Below are 26,266 nucleotides of genomic sequence, written 5' to 3' on the forward strand. Positions count from 1 at the left end.
TTCCAAATTTCAAGCTCCTTCAAAGCCACTTCAAATTGTCGGATGTTACATTTGGTCTAGTTTAACTTTTGGAGATAATTTCTAGGAACAAGGCACAAAGGTTCTTTCTTATGCACAGCAAGTCCAGGCAAAACATTAGTATCAATGTCTTCAATGTTCATTCCACAAGGCAACTCCCAATCAAAAGCATAAAGAAGATTGGAAAGTACAAGTTCCACAGTTGCCACACCGAGTGCCATAGCCGGGCACCCTCTTCTGCCTGCTCCAAATGGAATCAGCTCAAAATTTTGGCCCTTAAAATCAATATCACTATTCAGAAACCTCTCAGGTATAAATTTTTCTGGATTTTCCCATATTTCAGGATCTCTTGCAATAGCCCAAACATTAACATGAATTATAGTTTTTGGTTTAATTTCATATCCTTCTAGTATGGAATTTTGCATCGTCTCTCTTGCTATTAACAATGGACCTGGTGGATACAATCTAAATGTTTCTTTTATCACTGCTTTAAAATATGGAAGATTTCGGATATCATCTTCATTCACTGTGGACTTTTTACCAACCGTTTCTCGAATTTCTGATTGAACTTTCTTCATGGCATTTGGTTTGGCTATCAAGGCTGTCATTGCCCAAATTACTGCAACTGCGCTTGTGTCTGTTCCACCAACTAGCATATCCTACAAGAGAATATGGGAGGATAAAATTAAATACAACATTCATATCAATTAAAATGTTTTCCTAATCACAAAATGTTATAACATATCTAATATCACAATTTAAAACACTTCTTAATATTTGACCAAAAAGTTTCTTTATATTATGACCGTGCCACAAACATGACGAAGGAAAAAAACTTAGTTGTATAACAGAGTGTAAATATCAAGTCAATAAATATAACAATACATAATACTTGCTTATGTACGATTTTCAATATCTATAACCAATGATTAATTGATATGAATTTTCACTCCAGTTAGGTAATTCATTCGTAAGGTTAATTGCTTAGCTAGGTGTAAGCAGCCGACAAGAGAAAATATATAAAATTGACACATAGAGTAGTTAAATAATTACCATGATAATAGCCTTTATGTTGTCCAAAGTAAGATCTATTGGAGTTGATTTCTCTTTCTTCAATTGGAGCAGAAGATCAATAATATCTCCTTCCATGGATTTTGGCCTATTGGGATTGAGATGTTGCTCAATGAGTTCTTCATTAAACTCATCCAACTCCTTAAAATTCTTCTCAAGTCTATTTATTTTTCCGGAGAGTTTATCAATCCATCCTAAAAGGGGAAAAAAGTCAGAGACAAAAAAGCCTGCCAACATTTCTTCCGTCACTTTTAAAAGTTCACTAAATCTTTTCCCTTCGCGTGTTTCTTCATCATACCTAATACCAAAAGCAATTCTACAAATAATTGTAGTTGTTAGCGAGATCACTATATTGCTCAAATTTGTAATTTGTGAAGTAGCAGCTTGTTGAGATATTTTCATGATCATTCTTGATACTTCATCTTCACGAATTGGACTAAAATATTGCACTTTCTTGAGACTAAATAAATGAACAACACATATTTTTCGAAGTTCTCTCCAATGGTCATTGTAAGGTGACACACCAATATCTTGACCATTGTAAGACAATTTTTGCTGGCCAAGAATTGAAGGTCTACTACAAAAGGCTAAATCTTGTATGTGTGTTACCTCTTTTGCTAGATTTGCTGAAGAAACTACAATCATAGTAGAAGAACCAAGTTTTAAAGAGAATATTTTTCCATATTTCTTAGAAAGTTTCCAAAAGTAGAGATGAGGGGTTAAACCATCAAATTGATGCAAATTTCCAATGAATGGCAACCCTAAAGGGCCTGGTGGTAGAATGTTTTTTCCATTCCTTTTAGCTTTAGGAAGAAGGAAACTGAGAATAATGATGATAACAAGGGCTACAAAGAGTGGAAACAACATCATGTGTTTTGTTTGGAAAAGTCACTCAAAATATCTTCTATATCTTGTAATAAGATTTTCTACAATACTTCCATTTATAGTACTTTTTCTGTATTAATTTGTTTGGCTTGATTCGTAGTACGAAGTCAAACTAACTAATGTTCAGTGTGAATTCGAACATAAAATCATGATTGTAATGAAAGTGATACAGGAAAATTCACAGTCCACAATATTTTATTTTATTTTTAATTAAACAGATGCCTTGTCATTACCATTAATGTGGATTGTGGACTTTTGTAATCCACAGTCCACAATATTAAAGCGTGAAAAATGACCTTTGTCCAAATATTTGTCTCACCAATGATTTCAGACCATTAGACAAAGGCAATTTGATAACGTAATAAACTCAGAAATGTCAAAGCTTTAGTTTGTGTCCAAAATTGGGATTCATTCATTGTCAAGAAAAAGGAATTCAAAATTAAATTTTGCATCAGAATAGGAGAGTAAAGTGAAAATTTTTATAAAGAATAATACAAATTCACATGGTAAGTATGCTTTTGGACAAAATGATGTGATAAATATACGAGGGTTACTGAGTAAAAACAAATAATACGTATCGTGAGATTGGACTATGACAAATATGATATTACAATTGAACATCTCCTCTGTACGGTAGCAGGGTAAATCTCAGTCGCACCGCTGTTAAATTAGTGGTAATTATAACCAGGAAATGAATCTGTTTGCAAATCCTAAAGATAGTAGTACATTTTCCTCTGTTCATACTTTTTGGTACCTAACTCTACAAAATTAAAGTTAATTCTCAGCTAATTAACAATAATGTGTATGATCTGAAGGAAGAACTTATGGACACTATTGTTAGTAACATGTTTATTACACCAACATAGGGTTACCAATGAATTTAATTCCTAGAGAATTAGTAAATTAGCTAAAAAAATTCCGCGACATCCTTTGAAACTAGAAGGGAGATTTTATTGAAACAACAACTCCATTACAAGTTTATAACGAAAAATGACAGACATAAAACCATACGACCATATTATTAAACATGGATATCTAATTTAAACATTGGAGTTTGGTCTTGTTTAATTTCTAGTGATAATTTCTAGGAACAAGGCATAAAGGTTCTTTTTTATGCATTGTAAGTCCAGGCAAAACATCAGTGTCAATGTCTTCTTTTTTCATTCCACAAGGCAACTCCCAATCAAAAGCGTAAAGAAGATTGGAAAGTACAAGTTCCACAGTTGCCACACCGAGTGCCATAGCCGGGCACCCTCTTCGGCCTGCTCCAAATGGAATCAGCTCAAAATTTTGGCCCTTAATATCAATATCACTATTCAGAAACCTCTCAGGTATAAATTCTTCTGGATTTTCCCATATTTCATGATCCCTTGCAATAGCCCAAACATTAACATGAACTATAGTTTTTGGTTTAATTTCATATCCTTCTAGTATGGAATTTTGCATCGTCTCTCTTGCTATTAACAATGGACCTGGTGGAAACAATCTAAATGTTTCTTTTATCACTGCTTTAAAATATGGAAGATTTTGGATGTCTTCTTCATTCACTACGGACTTTTTACCAACCATTTCTCGAATTTCAGCTTGAACTTTCTTCATGGCATTTGGTTTAGATATCAAGGCTGTCATTGCCCAAACTACTGCAGCTGCGCTCGTGTCCGTTCCACCAACTAGCATATTCTACAAGAGAAAGTGTGAGGATAAAATTAAATGCAACATTTCATATCAATTGAAATTTTTTCCTAATCATATCAGAAAATGTTATAACATGTGTAATATTACAAGTTTAAAAAGGCACTTCTTGATATTTGACCAAAAAAGTTTTTTTGTATTATGATTGTGTCACAAACATGACTAAGGAAAAAACTTAGTTGTATGACAGAGTGTTAATACCAAATCAATAAATAAATATATATATATATATAACAATACAAAAGACTTGCTTATATACAACTTTCAACATCTAACTAATGATTAATTGATATGAATTTTCACTTCAATTTCTTAATTCATTCGTAAGGTTAACTGTTTAGCTAGGTGTAAGCAGTCGGCTAGAGCAAATATATAAAATAGACATAAAGAGAATAGTTCATTAGTCATTACCATGATAATAGCCTTTATGTTTTCCAAAGTAAGATCGATTGGAGTTGATTTCTCTTTCTTCAATCGAAGCAAAAGATCAATAATATCTCCTTCCATTGATTTTGGCATATTGGGATTGAGATGTTGCTCAATGAGTCCTTCATAAAACTCATCCAAATCCTTAAAATTCTTCTCAAGTTTATTTATTTTTCCGGAGAGTTTATCAATCCATCCTAAGAGGGGAAAATAGTCAGAGACAAAAAAGCCAGCTAACATTTCCTCCGTCACTTTTAAAAGTTCATTAAATTTCCTCCCTTCGGGTGTTTCTTCATCATACCTAACACCAAAAGCAATTCTACAAATAATTGTAGTTGTAAGTGAAATCACTATATTGCTCAAATTTGTAATTTGTGAAGTGGCGGCTTGCTGGGATATTTTCTTGATCATTCTTGATACTTCATCTTCACGAATTGGACTAAAATATTGCACTTTCTTGAGACTAAATAAATGAACAACACATATTTTTCGAAGTTCTCTCCAATAGTCATTGTAAGGCGACAAGGCAATATCTTGACCATTGTAAGACAATTTTTGCTGGCCAAGAAGTGAAGGTCGACTACAAAATGCTAAATCTTGTATTTGTGTTACCTCTTTTGCTAGATTTGCTGAAGAAACTACAACCATAGTAGAAGAACCAAGTTTCAATGAGAATATTTTTCCATATTTTCTGGAAAGTTTCCAAAAGTAGAGATGAGGGGTTAAACTATCATATTGATGCAAATTTCCAATGAATGGCAACCCTAAAGGGCCTGGTGGTAGAATGCATTTTCCATTCCTTTTGGCTTTAGGAATAAGAAAAGTGAGAATAATGATGATAACAAGGGCTACAAAGAGTGGAAAGAACATCATCTGTTTTTTTTTTTTTGGAAAAAGTCACTTGTTTTCTATATCTTGTATTAAGATTTTCTACGATTTCTTTCATTTATAGTACTCCTTCTGTTTTAATTTGTTTGGTTTGACTTCGTAGTACGATATCAAACAAACTATTGTTCAGTGTGAATTCGAACATAAAATCTTTATTTTTAAAAAATTACATAAAAATTCTACGAGTCACACTATTTTTTTTCAAGCAAATTTACCACTTGATAGTGTCTAGCAGCCTTTTATTAAACATAAAAAATATCAAGGACAAGTACAAGCAAGGGGGGCTAGGCCTTACCTTACTAATCCTAATGAAGTACCTAACTTCTGCTACCTAACAAGCATGAAGAAAATAAGAGCTAGAGAGAACTAAGTATTTTCTGATCCCCACAGAGTTTGTAATACACTCCATGATAATATTACAAATGAGAATGCATGTAAAAATATGTCAATCAAGAACAAAATAATATATTATTTAACTATTCAAATAGTAACTAAAACAAAGAATAACAGTAAACGAAGCTGGGACTTTGGATAAAGGGCTGTGATAATATTTTAAAAATGAAAATAGAAGGAAATTTGTCATTTAAAGCTGGATAAAAATGACATTGCATTTATAAGTAATAGACTATACTTTTGATATTTTAGGAGGTAGTTTGATTCTTTAATATTCATGAAAGTGACACAGGAAAATTCACAGGCCACAATCATTAAAGCCTGAAAATTATTTTTCCTCCTCTATCAATCAATTTGTTTCCATATTATCTAGCTATCTATCTCACCAATGATTTCATAGCATTAGTTAGACAAAGGCAATTTGACAACTGAATAAATAATTGATATTGTTTCCTATTAGAAGGGGAAGGAATTGATAAACTCAAAAATATCAAAGCTTTAGTTTGGGTCCAAAAAATTGGGTTAATTAATACATGGTCAAGGAAAAGAAATTCAAAATTAAATTAGGAAGAAGGGGTAAAGGTTACAATATATTGGAATCTCATATCAATCGGAATGAGGGAGGAAAGTAAGAAACTTTATAAAGAATAACATAAGTTCATATGGTACGTACAGTTTTTGGGCAATGTGGATAATACGTGATTTTCAATTGGGCTATGACAAATATAATATAATAGAACATTCCCTATGAATGATATTACCTTAGTTAGGTAGTAGGACAAACCTCACCTACAATTTTCTGAAGAAGGAGTATAGTCGTAAGGCGTGTTTTGCCAAAACAAACAATATATGTCGCGTGTGCTTGAGCTGTGACAATAAAGGCAATAATGTTCTCCATAGGTATTGCACTTGGTGTTGCAACAGTACTAGAGCTTATGCTTCTATATGCATTTGATTGGAAATCAACTTTTGTGATAAAGATAACAGACATTTTACTTGAAATTATTACGCATAAGAAAAATGCTCTTCTTTTCGTTTTTCCGTGATTCTTTGGGAACTAGAAGAGAGATTTTATTGAAACAACTACTCCATTACAAGTTTGTAACAAAAAGTGACAGACATAAAACCATACGACTATATTAAACATGGATAACTAATAAAATTATACATACATATTTAACTAATTTAAACACTGAAGTTTGGTCTTGTTCAATTTCTAGTGATAATATCTAGGAACAAGGCACAATGGTTTTTTCTTATGTGGTATGATTCCAGGCAAAACATCAGTGTCAATGTCTTCTATTTTCATCCCACGAGGCAACTCCCAATCAAAAGTGTAAAGAAGATTGGAAAGTACAAGTTCCACATTTGCCACACCAAGTGGTATACCTGGGCACCCTCTTCTACCTGCTCCAAATGGAATCAACTCAAAATCTTGTCCGTTAAAATCAATATCATTATTCAAGAATCTCTCAGATATAAATTCTTCTGGATTTTTCCATATTTCAGGATCCCTTCCAATTGCCCAAGCATTAACATAAACTATAGTTTTTGGTTTAATTTCATATCCTTCGAGTATGGAATTTTGCATCGTCTCTCTTGATACTAACAATGGAACTGCTGGATACAACCTAAATGTCTCTTTTATCACTGCTTTAAAATATGGAAGATTTTGGACGTTATCTTCATTGACTATGGACTTTTCCCCAACCGATTCTCTAATTTCTGCTTGAACTTTCTTCATGGCATTCGGGTTTGCTATCAAGGCCGTCATTGCCCAAATTATTGTAGCTGCGCTAGTGTCCGTTCCAGGAACAAGTATATTCTACTAGAGAAAATGGGAGGATCAAAACTTAGCCACAAACTATATTTTCATGTATTCAAAACTTTATATTTCTCATTTGATCTATATTAAAATATTTTTCAAATCAAGTATTATAAAATGTTATGACATGTGTAATGCCACAAATTTAAAGGCATTTTTTAATATTTGATAAAAATCTCTCTTTGTGTTATAATCATGCCACAAACATAACCATGGAAAAAACTTAGCCACATGAAACAATATTAACACCAAGCCAATGAAAGGTTAATTGTTTAGCTAGGTGTAAGCAGTCGATGTAAGCAAGTAATTTATCAGTATCGTCATATAATATAGATACAAATGGAGTAGTTCGTTACCATGATTATACCCTTTATGTTGTCCAATGTAAGATCGATTGGAGTTGATTTCTCTTCTTCAATTGTAGCAAAAGATCAATAATATCTCCTTCCATGGATTTTGGCCTATTGGGATTGAAATGTTGCTTAATCAGTCCTTCATAAAACTTATCTAAATCCTTAAAATTCTTCTCGAGTTTATTTATTTTTCCGGAGAGTTTATCAATCCATCCTAAGAGAGGAAAATAATCAGAGACAAAAAAGCCTGCCAACATTTCTTCAGTCACTTTTAAAAGTTCATTAAAATTCTTCCTTCGTGTGTTTCTTCATCATACCTAATACCAAAAGCAACTCTACAAATAATTGTAGTCGTTAGTGAAATCAATATACTACTCAAATTAGTAATTCGGGAAGTTACAGGTTGTTGAGATATTTCCTTGATCATTCTTGATACTTCATCTTCACAAATTGGAATAAAAGATTGCACTTTTTTTAGACTAAATAAATGACCAACACATATTTTTCGAAGCTCTTTCCAGTGGTCATTGTAAGGTGAAGTGCAATAGCTTGATTATTGTAAGACAATTTTTGCTGGCCCAAAATAGATGGTCTACTGCAAAATGCTAAATCTTGTGTTTTCATTACTTCTTTTGCTAATTTTGCTGAAGAAACTACAATTATTGGAGTAGAACCAAGTTTCAATAAGAATATTTTTCCATATTTCTTGGAAAGTTTCCAAAAATAGATATGAGGGGTTAAACCATCAAACTGATGCAAATTTCCAATGAATGGTAACCTTAAAGGACCTGGTGGCAGGATGTTTTTTTCTTTCTTTTTTACTTTTGGAAGAAGAAAACTGAGAATAATGATGATAACAAGGGCTACAAAGAATGGAAAGAACATATTTTTTATTTTTTTTTGGCAATATTAAAATTTTGTACTGCAAAGTCACTTGATGTCTTGTATTAAAATTTTATGTTGTTTCTTTCATTTATACTAATTAACAAGTAAGGGCTTTTTTGGCACGAAGGATAATGGTTTTTCATGGAAAATACTATACTTCTCATATTTTGTCCTCTTGTATTATCTCATTATTATTATTGAGGTGGATACAAATAAGATTTATGAATTATTATTTTTAATAATCTCAAATTAAATTCACGTAAATTCATAAATGACACTCTACTATATATAGCAAGATCCACCCCACCTATCACTTAATCATCTTTACACAACTTGTTAATTCCCTCTCAAATCTCTGAAAATCACTTAATTTTTTTCAATTGCAACAAGAAATCTCCAAAACATTAATTTAAATTGATACCTACCTGCATATATAAGTCATGAAAATGAGTTTTATAGCATGTGTCAATATAGACAATGAGGACCAGTGGAAATGCAGCTAGCCAACGGGTTCATCCGAATCTAGTTATAATTTGTACAAGGCATATTTTAATATGTAAAAATTCACTATAATAAAATAGTAAATTTAAACTCATTGTTTTTAAAGTCAAATATCTATAAGAGATCAATTTGATTCATTCTCTGTTTTTTATACTGAGAAATATTGTGTGCTTGAGCTGTGATAATAAAGGCAATGGTCTCTGCAGACAATGCACTTGGTGTTGCAATTGTGGAGCGTATACTTTTATAGAGTCCAGAGCCAAAAGGGCAAAAAAAATTGACCAAAAATTCTAAAAGGAAAACAAAATAAGTTTGAAACCAAAGGACAACATTTAAACAGTAGGTTGGACATCGTTTAAATTAGGATAGCAAGGCACGGGCCCTATGCGCCTTAAAAGGCACAAGCAGATAAAGCCTGCAAGTCTGTCTGCGCCTTGAAAGGCGCATATGCCCCATGCCTTTGTCCTTACATAATTTTTTTAAAAGAAAAACTCTTTTTACATGCATTTTTTATATTTTTAGTTGACCATTAGGATAGAAGAGGTTTGGTTTATGTCCTTCCCTATGAATTTTTTTGCTATTTTAGAATATACGAGGTAAGGATTAATGTCAACCTTTTTCCTTAAAACCTCCCTCCCACCATGACTCCATAAGGGTTTATAAAAGTCTGAAGGATAAGAATTTTTTTTAAAAAAAATATAATATTGTTTTGCACAAAGTTAATTATTAGTGAAAGGAAGATGTTTACCACTTATTAATTAAGTGATTAATAGGCGAACTCAAAATTTAAAATTTATGAATTATTTTTTTAATAATCTTCAAGTTAAATTCATGTAAATTTATATACAACCTCTAGTTATAACTAGTTAGATCACCCCCACCTATCAGTTAATCAACGTTTACACAACTTGTTAATTTCTATATGTACTTAATTACCATGATGTAAATTGATACCTACATGGCATATAAGTCGTGAAAATGAATTTTATAACATGTGTTAGTATAGACAATGAGGATCAATGGCAGATGCAACTAGCTCTCATTCGAATCCAGTTTTTTTTTGTGAGGCATATCTTAATATGTGAAAATTCACTAAAATTAAAATATTAAATTTGTACTTCTAATTTTTAAATTTAATTTTTTTTAAAAAAATAAAATCAAATTCATCAAGTTTAATTTTGAATCCACAGTCGTATGAAGAGATAAGAGGATTATTGATTCTGATTATTAATGCATCTTGTAATTGCTACACAATGTGTTTCACAAACTAAAGGGTCGTTTGGATGGTTTAAATAGAACTTTTAAAATATGGTTCTTTGATTACTGCTTTTATTTTATTTATAAATAATACCTTATTATGTTGGATGGAAATTTATATAATTGAACATATGAAATAACAAAGAAAAAATATTTGTGAAAATGTTTCCCCTCTTCAACTACTCCATTACAAGTTTAAAACGAAAAATAACAGACATAAAACCATATGACCATATTAAACATGGATAACTAACGAAATCATACATACATATTTTCAACTAATTTAAACATTGGAGTTTGTTCTTGTTTAATTTCTAGAGATAATTTCGAGGAACAAGGCACAAAGGTTTTTTCTTATGCATAGTAAGTCCTGGCAGAACATCGGTGTCAATGTCTTCTCTTTTCATTCCACAAGGCAACTCCCAATCAAAAGCGTAAAGGAGATTAGAAAGTACAAGTTCTACATTTGCCACACCGAGTGCCATAGCCGGGCACCCTCTTCTGCCTGCTCCAAATGGAATCAACTCAAAATGTTGGCCCTTAAAATCAATATCACTATTCAAAACCTCTCAGGTATAAATTCTTTGGATTTTCCATATTTCAGGATCTCTTGCAATTGCCCAAGCATTAACATAAATTATAGTTTTGGTTTAATTTCATATCCGTCTAGTATGGAATTTTTCATCGTCTCTCTTGGTACTAACAATGGAGCAGGTGGATACAATCTAAGTGTCTCTTTTATCACTGCTTTGAAATATGGAAGAGCTTGGACATCATCCTCATTCACTATGGACTTTTTCCTAACTGATTCTCTAATTTCTACTTGAACTTTCTTCATGGCATTTGGGTTTGCTATCAAGGCTGTCATTGCCCAAATTATTGTAGCTGCACTAGTGTTCGTTCCACCAACTAGCATATTCTACAAGATAAAGTAAGAGGATAAAAACATTGCCACAAAATATATCTTCATGTATTCGAAAACTTTGAATTTCTCATTTTATCTTTATTCAAATATTTTTCTAATCAAGCTATAACATGTGTAATGCCACAAACTTAAAATCACCTTTTTAATATTTGACAAAAATCTTTCTTTATATTATGATCGTGACCATGAAAATACTTAGCCACATGATCGAGTATTAACACCAAACCAATGAAAGATTAATTGTTTAGGTAGGTGTAAGCAACTGACATGCAAGTATTTACCAGCACCACCATATATAAAATGGAGTAGTTCATTACCATAATGATAGCCTTTATGTTGTCCAAAGTAAGATCGATTAGAGTTGACTTCTCTTTCTTCAATTGGAGTAAAAGATCAATAATATCTCCTTCTTCCATGGATTTTGGCCTATTCGGACTAAGATGCTGCTCAATGAGTCCTTCATAAAACTCATCCAAATCCTTAAAATTCTTCTCAAGTATATTTATTTTTTCAGAGAGATTATCGATCCATCCTAAGAGAGGAAAAAAATCAGAGACAAAAAAGCTTACCAACATTTCTTCAGTCACTTTTAAAAGTTCATTAAAATTCCTCCTTTCATGTGTTTCTTCATCATACCTAATACCAAAAGCAACTCTACAAATAACTGTAGTCGTTAGTGAAATCAATATACTACTCAAATTAGTAATTCGGGAAGTGACAGCTTGTTGAGATATTTCCTTGATCATTCTTGATACTTCATCTTCACGAATTGGGATAAAAGATTGTACTTTTTTTGGACTAAATAAATGACCAACACATATTTTTCGAAGTTCTTTCCAATTGTCATTGTAAGGTGACGCGGCAATATCTTGAGCATTGTAAGAATATTTTTGCTGGCAGAGAGTAGAAGGTCTACTACAAAATGCTAAATCTTGTGTTTTCATTACTTCTTTTGCTAATTTTGCTGAAGAAATTACAACTACTGGAGTAGAACCAAATTTCAATGAGAATATTTTCCCATATTTCTTGGAAAGTTTCCAAAAATAGAGATGAGGGGTTAAACCATCAAATTGATGCAAATTTCCAATAAATGGCAACCCTAAAGGTCCTGGTGGTAGAATGTTTTTTCCATTCCTTTTGGCTTTAGCAAGAAGGAAACTGAGAATAATGAAGATAACAAGGGCTAAAAAGAGTGGAAACAACATTTGTTTCTTTATGGCAAAGTCACTTGAAATGTCTTGTAATTTTCTATTGTTTCTTTTATTTATAATTAAAAAGTAAGGGTGTGTTTGGTACAAAGGAAAATATTTTTTTATGGTAAATGCATTGTTGAAAACTGTTTTTGGAGTTTTGTATATAATTTTGACAAATACTATGAGAGATGGAGGTGAAGGGAGTACCGGTGTGGGGTGATGAGGCATGTGTTAAGGGTGGCAGATGACACAATTACTGTGGAATTTCACTAGTGAAATATGTTCTTCCTACTTTCACTAAGAAAGTTATTTTCCTCTTTTTAAAAAAACTTATTTTTTAGAGAAAATATTATTCAAATTTTTTTATTAACTGAATATGAAAATATTAAAAAACATTATTCATTTTTTTTCCATATTAAACACACCCTAAAAGGAGCTGGAGGTTTGGATCAACAACTGCGATAATATTATTAAAAGAAAAATCATATAAATATAAAGAAAATGGTAATTTAAAGAGAAAAAAGGACATTGGATTTGTACAGTTACCCGTCATCAAATCTGTAGCTAATGATCTAGATCTGCCTCTGCTACCATTTTTAGAAAGATAATAGACTTATTTAGTCGACCATTAATTAGAATAGTTGAGAAATTTTGTTTATGTCCTTAATTCTCCTATGATTTTTTTTTGCAATTTTACATTATATACGTGCTATCTTAATGCCAGAATTCAAACACTTTAATTTATGCAAATTTTATACTTCTCATATTTTTGCCTTCTTGTATTATTTCATTAATATTAAGGTGAATTCAAAATTCAAAATTTATGAATTTATATTTTAATGATATCAAATTAAATTCACCTAAATTCATAAATGACACTCTACTCGCTAGATCCACCCCCACCTATCAATTAATCATATTTTACACAACTTGTTAATTTCTCTATCCAACCACTGAAAACCACTTAAGTTCTTTCAATTGCAACAAGAAATCTCCAAAAATAATTTTTAAAAATTAAGGTACTTAATTACATTGATGTAAACTGATACCTACCTGGTATGTAAGTCATGAAAATGAGTATTATACCACATGAGGATTAGTGGCTCAATTTACCAAAGGATTCATCTGAATCCAGATATATTTTTTACGAGGCATATCTTCATAGGTAAAAATTCACTAAAATTATAATAGTAAATTTAAATTCATAATTTTTAAAGGATTTATGATTATAAATACATCGTGTTGCTAGACGATGTTGTTTGCAACAAATTTTACAGTGATAGAAAAATAAATCAACCACTATGAAGAAACATGAATATTTTATTAATAAATGGTGCAGGTATAATTCTGTTCTACTCTCCTAAGATTTATCCATGATTCGAGGGTCATTAGTGGCGTATATCCCAAATTAGAATGATTTGGATTTGATCTCTTCATGAATATTCCATGAATTTGAGGAATATTTGAGATGCCTTTTTAAGGGAATATAGTGCCCTTTATATAGGCATGAAATAAGGTCTAGGGTTAAATAACCTCCAAGAATCCTAATTGGAATTGAACACACTTTGTAGAGTCTCTACTCGAATTGAACACATTTTGTAGAGTTGTACAAAATTTCAATGTCTACAAATGTCCATGCTTCAAGGTTTGTCGGAGTGTAGACTTGATGAAACTCAAAGACAAGACTTGAACTCATTCTTCTACCTTTGCGGTTTTGTGACTTCAAATTTGCATATTTGATTTGTGAGAGAAGAGATGAAAAGCAGATTTGGTCTCACTGTGCGTGCCAATTTATTTGCAAAAAAAATTAAAGTGATAGAAAATAAATCGCAATCACAAATAAAATATGAAGGAACATAATTTTATTGATCAAGATTGTGAGTACAATTCTGTCCTTCCTTTGATTCTTTCCTTATAAGATATTTATCCATGATTTGAGGGTCGTTTGTGAAGATGTGTTTCACAAATTAACAGGTCATTTGGATGGTTTAAATTAATATATATAGAACTTTTAAATACGCATCTGATTGCCATTTTTATTTTGTTTATCAATAATACCTTATTAAGTTATGAAACTTCTATAATTTTATATGAGATATAATATGAAATAAGAATAAAAATATTATTGAGAATGTTTTCTCCCTTCCAACTCTTACAACTACTAAGGTACGTATAACACACTCAGATAGTCACTGGGAATTTTTTTTAAAAACAAGTACTAAGGACTAAGGTACGTAATTGCCTTTTCCAATTTTGAATTAATTATCACGTTTACAGTATAATTTTAGCTTTACCATCTTCTCATTTGTTGCTTCTTCCTTTTCAATTAATTTTATGTCATAAAATAATATGATATATTTTTTCATCGAACCAGCATACTAAAATTAAAACGCACAGTGGAAAATAGAATCATGTTGAAATATTGAGAAGCTTCCTAATAATTCCTTGTTAAAATACTATTACTATTTTTTCTTTTCTCGTGACTCAATTAAAATATTTATGAAAATAGTCATTAAATATTTTTCAGTAGAAAATTTCAATGATAAAATAGTAACTTTTTTAGTAGCGAAAATGCAACAATTACTACCAGTAGCACAGATTTATTTATTTACGTAATATAAAGGTGTTCCTTCAAGAACTAGGTGGAGTGAGAAAGACAAATTCATAACTTAGAGTCGATCGATAAGTTTAGCATGAGAATAATTTATTTTTTACATGATTTCAATTGATATCACAAAACTCGCCTTATATCCGTATTTAAATATAATCTAGAGATAATTTGTAGGTATAAGGCAAAGATCTATCTTCTTATGCATTACAATTCCTGGCCTAACAGTTGTATCAATGTCCTCTTTTCTCATGCTCCAAGGCAACTTCCAATTAAATGCATAAAGAAGATTTGACAATGCAAGTTCCACTATGGCAACCCCAAGTGTAATAGCTGGGCATCCTCTTCGTCCAGCTCCAAATGGAATTAACTCAAAGTTTTGTCCTTTAAAATCAATATCGCTATTCAGGAATCTCTCAGGAATAAATTCATTTGAATTCTCCCATATCTCGGGATCTCTTGCAATAGCCCAAAAGTTAACATAAATTGTGGTTCCTGACTCAATTTCATATTCTTCTAGTATAGACTTTTTCATTGATTCTCTTGGTAGTAGGAGTGGAGCTGATGGATATAATCGTAATGTCTCCTTTATTACTGCTTTAAGATAAGGCATGTTTTGGATGTCATCTTCATTTACAATGCCTTTTTTTCCAATTGATTGTCTAATTTCCGCTTGAACTTTCTTCATGGCTCTTGGATTCCTCATTAAGGCTGTCATCGCCCATACTATTACAGCCGCGCTTGTGTCTGATCCTGCTACTAACACGTCCTACAAAGAAATTGACACACAAAAAAGACATAAATTGTCAATTCATGAGAAAGTCTCAACAGGTATGGAGAAAATCATGTTGGGAGTACCACCCCGAATGAACCTTGCAGTGCGTGATCCGGATATAGTTGATGCTCCAATGTGGGCTCCGAACACCAGGTGGAAAACCAAAAAAAAAAAAAGACTCAAAGTACATGTACTAACATAAATATACAAGATTACCATGGCAAGTGCTTTTACATCCTCCAAAGTGAGATCAATTGGAGTTGATTTCTCTTTCTTCAATTGAAGCAAAAGATCAAGAATGTCCCCTTCCATGGATTTTGGCCTCTTGGGATTAAGATGTTGCTCAATGAGTTCTTCATAAAAATTATCCAAGTTCTTGAAATTATTCTCAAGTCTATCTGTCAATCCAGTAAGTTTATCAATCCAACTTAAAGAAGGAAAAAAATTAGAAACAAAGAAGCTAGCCATCATTGCTTGAGTCTCAATTAAAAGTTCATCAAATCTCCTCCTTTCATGTGCTTCTTCATCATACCTAATACCAAAAGCAACTCGACAAATAATAGTACTTGTTAGTGAATATAACATAGTGCTCAAGTTGGTGACTTGTGAAGTTGTAGCTTGTTGAGATATTTTTTTGATCATTCTTGATACTTCGTCTTCACGAATTGGACTAAAAGATTGTACTTTCTTGAGACTAAATAAATGAACAGTACAAATTTTTCTCATTTCTCTCCAATATTCATTGTAAGGTGCAAAACCAATATCATGACCATTGTAAGACAATTTATATTGCCCAAGAAGAGAAGGTCTACTGCAAAATACTAAATCTTGTGTTTTCAACACTTCTTTTGCTAATTTTGCTGAAGAAACTACAACTATTGAAGTAGAGCCAAATTTCAATGAGAAGATTTTTCCATATTTCTTGGAAAGTTTCCAAAAATAGATATGAGGGGTTAAACTATCAAATTGATGCAAATTTCCAATGATTGGCAAACCTAAAGGGCCAGGTGGCACACTTGTATTTCTACTTATTTTGGCTTTAAGAAGAAGAAAAATGAGAACAATAGAAAGAGCTACTGAGAATAGAAAGAGCATCATTTTGCTGTCCACAACTGTACAAAAAACTAGTCATCACTTGACATGTCTTATATATAAATGGATCTCAGGTAGACCATAAAACTATAAAAACAAGTGATGTACACAAATGCCCTTATTTTGGGACCATCATTTAAGTTGTAGACGAAGTTTATAAAGATCTTATTAACTATATTTCAGTTCACATATAGATCAGCCCCTGCCTATCACTCAAATCAACTTTTATGCAACCTCTGCAAACCACTTATCTTCTTTGAATTGAAAAAAAGAAATCTCCAAAATAAATTAAGATACGTATCTTGATGTAAACTGATATCTATGTATCTCATTGATTCAATTAAAATATTTGTGGAAATAGTCATGTTAACGTGTGTGACTATCTGACCTAAAAGCTTAAGTTGTTAGAGAAAGTATTTTTTTTAATACTTTAATTGTATTGTCAACATACCCCATGCCTGATTTTTTTCTTTTCATTGAACAATAGAAAATTTGAATGAAAAAATAGTAACTTTTTTGGCAGTGAAAATAATGCATCAGTTACTACCAGTAGCATATATATTTAGTTTGGCCAAACACATATGCAGACCCTTAAACTTGTCCATAAATTTCATTTTGGCACTTCAACTCAACCTTGTTCCATTTTAACCCTTCAACTCCTATTTTTATGTTCCATTTTGGCACTTAAGGGTCTGCATATGTGTTTGGCCATTTAGTTATTTATTGTACATGCAGAATATAAAGGTGTTCCTTCTTAAAATTCAGCTGCCTAACTCCCATAAAGAACCAAAATACAACACTCCTTGGACTAGGTGGAGCGAAAGACAAATCTAGAATTTAGAGTCGATAAGTTAAAATGATTTTATTATGTGTACATATTCTAAATATGCTTTGGACCTGCATTAAGGCTGTCATTGCCCATACTACTACAGCCGCGCTAGTCTCTGATCCTGCAACTAACATGTTCTACAACGAAATTGACACAACAAGAAATAAAAATTGTCAATTGATCATGAATATTCATGAGAAAGTTTCAAGGGAATAAAAAGAAATTATCTATCGAAAATGTTTCCCAATTTTCTTTACGCTCAAACAAATAAAGAATTTTGTGGTAATTATTTTGCGTAATATGGGTATTTATAACCAGCACGCTATATATAAATATCGCTAAAGGCTTTAGCAACTCCGAATGTATTGCTACTAAATGTTTTTATGGAAATAAATATTATTTGCTAAATGATGAAAAATCTATTGACACTAAATGTATCTTTGATAATCTCTCCATTTAAATATCTTTGTCTAATATTATAAAATTAAAATTAAAAAATAGAACTCTGACAAGTAAAAAATAGGGTCTTGAACACTAAAAAGTTCTCAATATTTTTTACCGGCCTATATATAAATCTCTAATAAAACTAATAAGACTCAAAATACATGTACTATGTTCAAAGTGTTATCCGAGTAGGGTAGAAGAGGAGGATTACGATAGATTGACAATAATTGTGTATAGGTAGATTAATTTAAGATATGCAGAAAATTACCATGGCAAGTGCTTTTATATCCTCCAAAGTGACATCAACTGGTAGTGATTTATCATTTTTCAATTGGACCAAAAGATCAAGAATATCACCTTTCATGGATTTTGGCCTATTGGGATCAACATGCTGGCCTGGTCAACGAGTTCTTCATAAAACTCATTCAAATCCTTGAAAATTTTCTCAAGTCTATTAGTCAATCCAGTAAGTTTATCAATCCAACTTAAAGAAGGAAAATAATTAGAGACAAAGAAGCTAGCCAGCATTGCTTGAGTCTCAAGTAGAAGCTCATCAAATCTCCTCCTTTCATGTACTTCTTCATCATATACCTAATGCCAAAAGCAACTCTACAAATAATAGTATTTGTTAGTGAAATCAATATTGTGCTCAAGTTGGTGATTTTTGAAGTGATATTTTTTTTTATCATTCTTAACACTTCATCTTCACGAATTGGACTAAAGGATTGTACTTTCTTGAGACTAAATAAATGAGCACTACAAATTTTTCTCATTTCTCTCCAATATTCATTAAAAGGTGCAAAAGCAATATCATGACTATTGTAAGACAATTTATTCAAGGAAAAAATAGAGGGTTTACTACAAAATGTTAAATCTTGTGTCTTCATTACTTCTTTTGCTAGTTTTGCTGAAGAAACTACAACTATTGAAGTAGAGCCAAATTTCAATGAGAAGATTTTTCCATATTTCTTGGAAAGTTTAGAAAAATAGATATGAGGGGTTAAACTATCAAATTGATGCAAATTTCCAATGATTGGTAAACCTAAAGGACCAAGAGGCGCGTTGAAGTTTTTACTTACTTTGGCTTTAAGAAGAATTCATGTAAACCCACAGACGATACTCTAAATTAGCCCTGCCTATCACTCAAATCAAATTTTACGCAACATGTATCTTGATGTAAACTGATATCTAACTACCTATATAAATACATATAAGTCATGAAAGCTATATGACATAAAAAAGTCATAGCTAGACTGTATATGCCATATTTTATGATAGAAATGACTTTTATAGCACATGTCAATAAAGACAATGAGGACCCTTGGCGGATGCGGTTCATTTAAATCTAGTTGAATATTAACGCAGAACATATATTTATGAGTAAAAATTCACTAAAATTAAAATAATAAATTTAGACTTATAATTTTAAAAATAGAATAAATTGCAAAGGAAGATGAGAAAGTGGAGGCTTTGCATGATGAAAATTATGTTTTTCTAATTACTTACTAACTTGGTAGTAGTTTGTTCGGATTCTTGAAAAATCGATGAAAGAGAACTAATATCGAAAAAGTATTCGATTAATTACTTGTTTCTTTAATAAGAGTAATTTTCATCTATTGGAAATTGTATGAAATAACAAACTATTAATTCAAATTAAATGTTATAGCCATAGTTTATTTTATTTGTAATTCGCAGCAAACATCCCATTTTTTTGTCATCTGGTTCGGTATACAATTAGCCATTTTCGGTATACAACCCATTCGGTATACAAATGTATAAAATGTGTTTGTGTTTGTATAAAGCGAGAGAAAAGTGTATATACAAATACAAATACATATATTTTCGTCCTATACACTTATAATTATACAAATACAGATCTTACTATACAAATTACAATGTATAAACAAATTTATACAAAACTGAACAATTTGTATAAAATTGATAGCGAATTATACAAATCAAAAGCTCCATAGCAAACATAAAATTTATTATGGAGCGCAATTATGCAAACTATAGCTATAACATACAAATATGATTTTTATGTTTGCTATATGTGAAAGTTGCTCAATATATTTGGGAGCTTATGATAAAGTAATAGTATGCACATCGATTTTTTTTCACTTAATTGTGGTTAATTACTATAAATTATATACGTTATAAATAACACGGTACATATAAATGTTGAACTAGGAACACACTTCAATATTTTACATAAAAACATGCTAATTTTTATAAACAATCACCTAGTTCCTTCATAGCTCGAAGTGAAATTTATTAAAACAAACATTATAACTGAAGTGATCGAGCTCAAACACCATATTAAACATAGACAATAATAATAATAATAATAAACACTCTGCACATATGTTAAGGGGTATATTAAAACATAACTTATATATGTTTATGTGTGGGTATAATTTTTAGGGACAAGGCAAAGAGCATTTTTCTTATGCATGGCAAGTCCAGGCATACCATCTGTATCAATGTCTTCTTTTATCATCCCGTAAGGCAATTCCCAATCAAATGCATAAAGAAGATTTGAAAGTATAAGATTTATCGTTGCAACACCAAGTGCAATACCTACAGAGACAAATTCAAGATTTAATCTTTATAATTGAAAGATGATTTTTAAAAGGATCGGAACATTATAGATATATAATCTATAGACAACTAGTTTATTAATGTGGTCGAAGTATATATACACAACATATATACTAATATAATATATATGTTCTGTATAAATATATACATATTATACGTATAATATATGTATATTTGATACAAAGTATACACTACATATATAATTTGTACATATTTTGTAAAGTAGATAGCTTAAATGGTTTAGGCTCGTTGCTATCCCATTTTGTAATGTTATTTCTAGTTCTTTTTATATGATTTTTATGTAAAATCTATAATTTAAATAAGTAAATTGTGGGATCAATTGGATCTATCGTGTAAATTATAAATCTATTACGGAATACCTGGACAACCTCTTCGACCTGCTCCAAATGGAATCAACTCAAAATTTTGGCCCTTGAAATCAATATCACTATTCAAGAATCTTTCGGGTATAAATTCTTCTGGATTTTCCCATATTTCAGAATCCCTTGCAATTGCCCATGAGTTTACATGAATTATTGTTCCTGGCTGAATTTCATACCCTTCTAGTGTGGATTTTTCCATTGCTTCTCTTGGCACTAGAAGTGGAGCTGGTGGATATAATCTAAACATCTCTTTTATCACTGCATTGAAATAAGGCATGTTTTGAATATCATCTTCATTCACAATGCCTTTAATCCTAATTGATTTCCTAATTTCTTCTTGAACTTTCTTCATGACTTTTGGATTTTTCATTAAGGCTGTCATTGACCATATTACTGCAACTGCACTAGTGTCTGTTCCACCCGTTAATATATCCTACAAAATAATCAAATTTAGAGGAAAATGGAAGAGATTGTCAAATCATTAGAAATTCCCAAAAGCAATATAGGAGATACAAGTAAGTATCTATGTGCGAGTTTAACTTGTGTACACTAATGATATAAGTTAGTCAATATTGTACTAGATATAGTATGCCTAAATCAGTATATTTAGGAGATAAGATTTAAATTTATATAAACCTAATACCAATATAAAATGTTTGTTTTTTTACAAAATTATCAATAAAAATAGCTTTTAGCGGCAATAAATATACACATTAACAAAGAGTGTTAAAGTCTTTACCGGCATTAGTTTATTGCTAATGGATTCAATGTCGCTATAGGCTTTAGGACATTTGCAAAGAGGGTTAATTGCTGCTAAAAATACATATTTAGCAGCAAGTAAGCTATTGTTGTTATTTAGTTGCCGCTAATTAAAATCATTTTGGTGTAGTGTAGGTATATTATCCATATATATGTAAATTAAATTTTTACCTACATGCATATATTGGTTATAGAAATATACAGTTGAGTACTTACCATGAGAATGCCCTTTATGTTATCCAAAGTAAGATCAATTGAAGTTGATTGTTCGCTCCTTAATTGAAGCAAAAGATCAATAATATCTCCTTCCATTGATTTTGGCCTATTGGGATTGAGATGCTGGTTAATGAGTTCTTCAAAAAATTCATCTAAATCATTAAAATTCTTCTCAAGTCTACTAATATTTCCAAATAATTTATCAAGCCAACCGAACATAGGAAAATAATCCGAGAAAAAAAAAAGTGTCATCAGCTCTTCTGCCATAGTGGAAAGTTCGGTGAATTTCCTTTGTTCATGTGTTTCTTCATCATACCTAATACCAAAAGCAATTTTACAAATAATTATATTTGTTAGTGAAATCACTATGTCGCTCAAATTTATAATTTGTGAAGCGGCTGCTTGTTGAGATATTTTCTTGATCACTTTTGATACTTCATCTTCACGAATTAGACTAAAAGATTGCACTTTTTTGAGACTGAATAAATGAACAACACAAACCTTTCGCATTTTCCTCCAATATTCATTGTAAGGTGCAAAGGCAATATCATGACCATTGGAAGTCAATTTTTGTTGACCAAGAAAAGAGGGTCTACTACAAAATGTTAAATCTTGTGTTTTCAGTACTTCTTTTGCTAATTTTGCTGAAGAAATTACTATCATAGTGGAAGATCCAATTTTCAATGAGAATATTTTTCCATATTTTTGGGAAAGTTTCCAAAAATAGAGATGAGGGTTTAAACTATCATATTGATGCAAATTTCCAATAAAAGGTAGCCCTAATGGACCTGGTGGTAGAAAGGTTTTTCTACTCATTTTGGCTTTATGAAGAAGAAAAATGAAAACAATAGAAAGAGCTAATGAGAATAGAAAGAACATCATGTTATTGTCCTGCACAAAAAATTAGTTACTTGAAATGTATTAATAAATATAAATGTATCTTATGTAGACGATAAGAATATAAACAAGTGAAGTGCACAAATGCCCCGATTTTGGGACCATCGTTTAAGTTGTACACAAAGTTTATAAAGATCTTAAGTTAATATACAATAATAATTGAATTCACACATATAGATGTTTATACAAAATCAACTTTTATGCAATGTATCTTGAGGTAAGCTGATACGTACCTACCTATAATTACATATAAGTACATGAAACAAAGTGATATAAAAAAGTCATATAGCTAGGCGGTATATGGCATATTTTATGATAGAAATGAGGACCATTGGCAGATGTAGCTAGAGGGTTCATCTAAATCTAGTTGAATATTAATGTAGAACTTATATTTATATTTTAAATTCACCAAAATTAAAATAATAAATTTGAACTTTTAATTTTAAAAATAGAATAAATTGCACAGTGAAATGAGAAAGCGGAGGCTTTGCATGATGAAAATTATGTTTATCTCTAATTACTTACTAAATTGGTAGTACTGGTACCTATCATTATCGGTAGATTTAGAATTTAAAGTTTATGAATTTTATAAAAAAAGTTTAAGTTAATATACATTAAGAACTGCAACAAGAAATCTCCGAAACAAATAAGCCATGAAAGTGGCATAGAAAAATCATAGGCTATATATATATGTGGCCTATTTTGTGATGGAATTAAATGAGTTTTATAGCACGTATCAGTATGGACAATGAGGACCAACTAGGGGGTTCATCTAAATCTAGTTGTATATTTACACGGGATATATATTTATACATAAAAATTTATTAAAATTAAAATATTAAATTTGAACTCATAATTTGTATTAGAACAAAATGCCTTGTATTAATCTCCAAGTCTAGTATATATATATAATGTGTTTGCTCGTAGACTTTGTTTTCACTTAATTGTGGTTAATTGTACTATACATTAATTTCCCTTTCATTAAATCAATCAACCATGGTAAATGATATAGTTTGATATAAACACATGATACGGATAAATTTCTATAATTCAGATCTAAGTGTTTAATCTAAAAAGAAAAAAATATATATGTTAAATTTTATGGTGCAATCTTGATTTATGATTATTTTTAAAAAATGCATCTTGTTGCTTAGATGTTGTGTTGTGAACATGGTGAATTATGAACTAATTTAATTTAATTTGTATATAAATAATAAGCTTATAAATTATATATGTATTATTTATACGAGACAGAATATGGAATAAGATGAAAATATTAGTAATAATATTCTCCCACTACAAGAATTATGCTCTCAATAACATGGTATATATAAATGTTGAACCAGGAACACACTGAAATATTTTAAATAAAAATACGCTTAATTTTTCTAAACAATCAGTTAGTACGTTCCTCCAGAGTTAGATATGAAATTTTATTATCAAAAACATTATAATAGAAGTGATCAAGCACAAAATAACGCGTACCATATTAAACATAGGTAATGGAAAGCACTTTCGCCCATATGTTAAAACATATACTAGCTAGGTGTATGGATATTTTTTTGGGACAAGGCAAAGATCATTTTTCTTATGCATGCCAAGTCCAGGCATAATAGTTGTGTCAATATCTTCTTTCATGATCCCATAAGGCAATTCCCAATCAAATGCATAAAGAAGATTTGGAAGTATAAGATTCACCGTTGCAACACCAAGTGCAACCGCTGCAAAGACACAAATTCAAAATTTAAACTTTAATTATAATTATAAAATTGTTTGAAAAAACTCATCGCGTAATTTATACATCTACCATCAGATACCTGGACAACCTCTTCTGCCAGCTCCAAATGGAATCAACTCAAAATTTTGACCCTTGAAATAATCAATATCACTATTTAAAAATCTCTCAGGTATAAATTCTTCTGGATTTTCCCATATTTCAGGATCCCTTCCGATCATCCATGTGTTTACATAAACTACAGTTTTTGGTTGAATTTCATACCCTTCTAGTGTAGATTTTTGTATTGATTCTCTTGGCATTAGGAGTGGAGAAGGTGGATATAATCTAAATGTCTCTTTTATCACTGCTTTGAGATAAGGCATGTTTTGAACATCATCTTCATTCACAATGCCTTTGTTCCCAATTGTTTTTCTGATTTCTTTTTGAACTTTCTTCATTGCTTTTGGATTTTTAATCAACATTGTCATTGCCCAAATTATTGGAACTGCACTAGTTTCTGTTCCACCAAAAAATATATCCTATACAAATGAAAGAGATTGTCAAATCATAAGAAGTTTCTAATGTACGTATTAATGTGTGAGTTTAACTTGTGTACACTCACGATATAAAGTTAGTCAACAACGTCTACAAATAGTAAGCCTATTTTGATAATTTTAGAAATTTATATTCAAATTATTGATCACTTACCGTGAGAATTGCTTTAATGTTGTCCAAAGTGAGATCAAATGGAGTTGATTGCTCTTTTCTTAACTCTAATAAAATATCAATAATATCTCCTTCCATGGATTTTGGCCTATTGGGATTGTGATGTTGGTCAATGAGTTCTTGATAAAACTCATCCAAAATCTTAAAATTCTTCTCGAGTCTACTTATTTTTCCGGTGAGTTTATCCATCCATCCTAAGAGAGGAAAATTATCAGAGACAAAAAAGGTTGCCGCCATCTCTTGTGACATAGCTAAATGTTCATCAAATCTCCTCTTTTCATGTGCTTCTTCATCATACCTAATACCAAAAGCATATCTACAAATCATTGTACTTGTTAGTGAAGTCACTATATTACTCAAATTTGTAATTTGTGAAGCGGCTGCTTGTTGAGATATTTTCTTGATCATTCTTGAGACTTCATCTTCACGAATCGGTCTAAAAAGTTGCACTTTCTTGAGACTGAACAAATGAACAACACATATTTTTCGGATTTCTCTCCAATAGTCATTGTAAGGTGAAAAGCAAATATCAGTACCATTGTAAGATACTTTTTGTTGGCCAACAAAAGAGGGTCTACTACAAAATGTTAAATCTTGTATTTGGGTTACCTCTTTTGCTAATTTTGCTGAAGAAATTACTACCATAGTAACAGATCCAATTTTCAATGAGAATATTTTTCCATATTTTTGGGAAAGTTTCCAAAAATAAAGACGAGGATTTAAACAATCAAATTGATGCAAATTTCCAATAAAAGGTAGCCCTAAAGGACCTGGTGGCACAATGGTTTTTCTACTCATTTTGGTCTTATGAAGAAGAAAAATGAGAATAATAGGAAGAGAGATTGAGAACAGAAAGAATATCATTTTGTTGTCTACAACTGCACAGAGCCGATTCAAAATTTGAAGT

General features: G+C 31.0%; 5 protein-coding genes and 1 pseudogene across 5 annotated transcripts in view; all 6 read right to left on the reverse strand.

Moving 5' to 3' along the window:
* LOC125808806 (6,7,8-trihydroxycoumarin synthase-like) overlaps nucleotides 1–22,865 on the reverse strand; it is a 61,573-nt gene extending 38,708 nt beyond the window's left edge. Inside the window, exon 1 of the mRNA XM_049488466.1 lies at nucleotides 22,647–22,865. Coding sequence (XP_049344423.1) covers nucleotides 22,647–22,835 — 189 coding nt within the window. The 5' untranslated portion in view covers nucleotides 22,836–22,865. The remainder of the gene's footprint in view (nucleotides 1–22,646) is intronic.
* On the reverse strand, nucleotides 55–1,981 carry LOC125808799 (5-OH-xanthotoxin synthase-like). Its single transcript, XM_049488459.1, has 2 exons — nucleotides 1,072–1,981; nucleotides 55–677 (listed from the first exon to the last, which is right to left on the reverse strand). Exons 1-2 carry the CDS (start codon nucleotides 1,957–1,959, stop codon nucleotides 57–59), a joined length of 1,509 nt encoding a protein of 502 aa, XP_049344416.1. The 5' UTR covers nucleotides 1,960–1,981; the 3' UTR covers nucleotides 55–56.
* Nucleotides 2,909–4,965, reverse strand: LOC125808800 (6,7,8-trihydroxycoumarin synthase-like). Its single transcript, XM_049488460.1, has 2 exons — nucleotides 4,078–4,965; nucleotides 2,909–3,654 (listed from the first exon to the last, which is right to left on the reverse strand). Exons 1-2 carry the CDS (start codon nucleotides 4,963–4,965, stop codon nucleotides 3,046–3,048), a joined length of 1,497 nt encoding a protein of 498 aa, XP_049344417.1. The 3' UTR covers nucleotides 2,909–3,045.
* Nucleotides 10,374–12,324, reverse strand: LOC125808803 (6,7,8-trihydroxycoumarin synthase-like; annotated as a pseudogene).
* Nucleotides 15,081–16,797, reverse strand: LOC125808804 (cytochrome P450 83B1-like). Its single transcript, XM_049488464.1, has 2 exons — nucleotides 15,912–16,797; nucleotides 15,081–15,689 (listed from the first exon to the last, which is right to left on the reverse strand). The coding sequence occupies exons 1-2, from the start codon at nucleotides 16,791–16,793 to the stop codon at nucleotides 15,081–15,083; spliced, it is 1,491 nt and encodes a 496-aa protein (XP_049344421.1). The 5' UTR covers nucleotides 16,794–16,797.
* Nucleotides 22,866–24,458: 1,593 nt separating the features above from the next.
* On the reverse strand, nucleotides 24,459–26,223 carry LOC125808673 (6,7,8-trihydroxycoumarin synthase-like). The gene is made up of 3 exons (XM_049488334.1): nucleotides 25,342–26,223; nucleotides 24,734–25,172; nucleotides 24,459–24,637 (listed from the first exon to the last, which is right to left on the reverse strand). The coding sequence occupies exons 1-3, from the start codon at nucleotides 26,221–26,223 to the stop codon at nucleotides 24,459–24,461; spliced, it is 1,500 nt and encodes a 499-aa protein (XP_049344291.1).
* Between the last annotated feature and the right edge of the window lie 43 nt (nucleotides 26,224–26,266).

Source organism: Solanum verrucosum, unplaced genomic scaffold, assembly GCF_900185275.1.
Source record: "Solanum verrucosum unplaced genomic scaffold, falcon-dt-bn FXZP01000218.1, whole genome shotgun sequence".
NCBI lineage: Eukaryota > Viridiplantae > Streptophyta > Magnoliopsida > Solanales > Solanaceae > Solanum > Solanum verrucosum.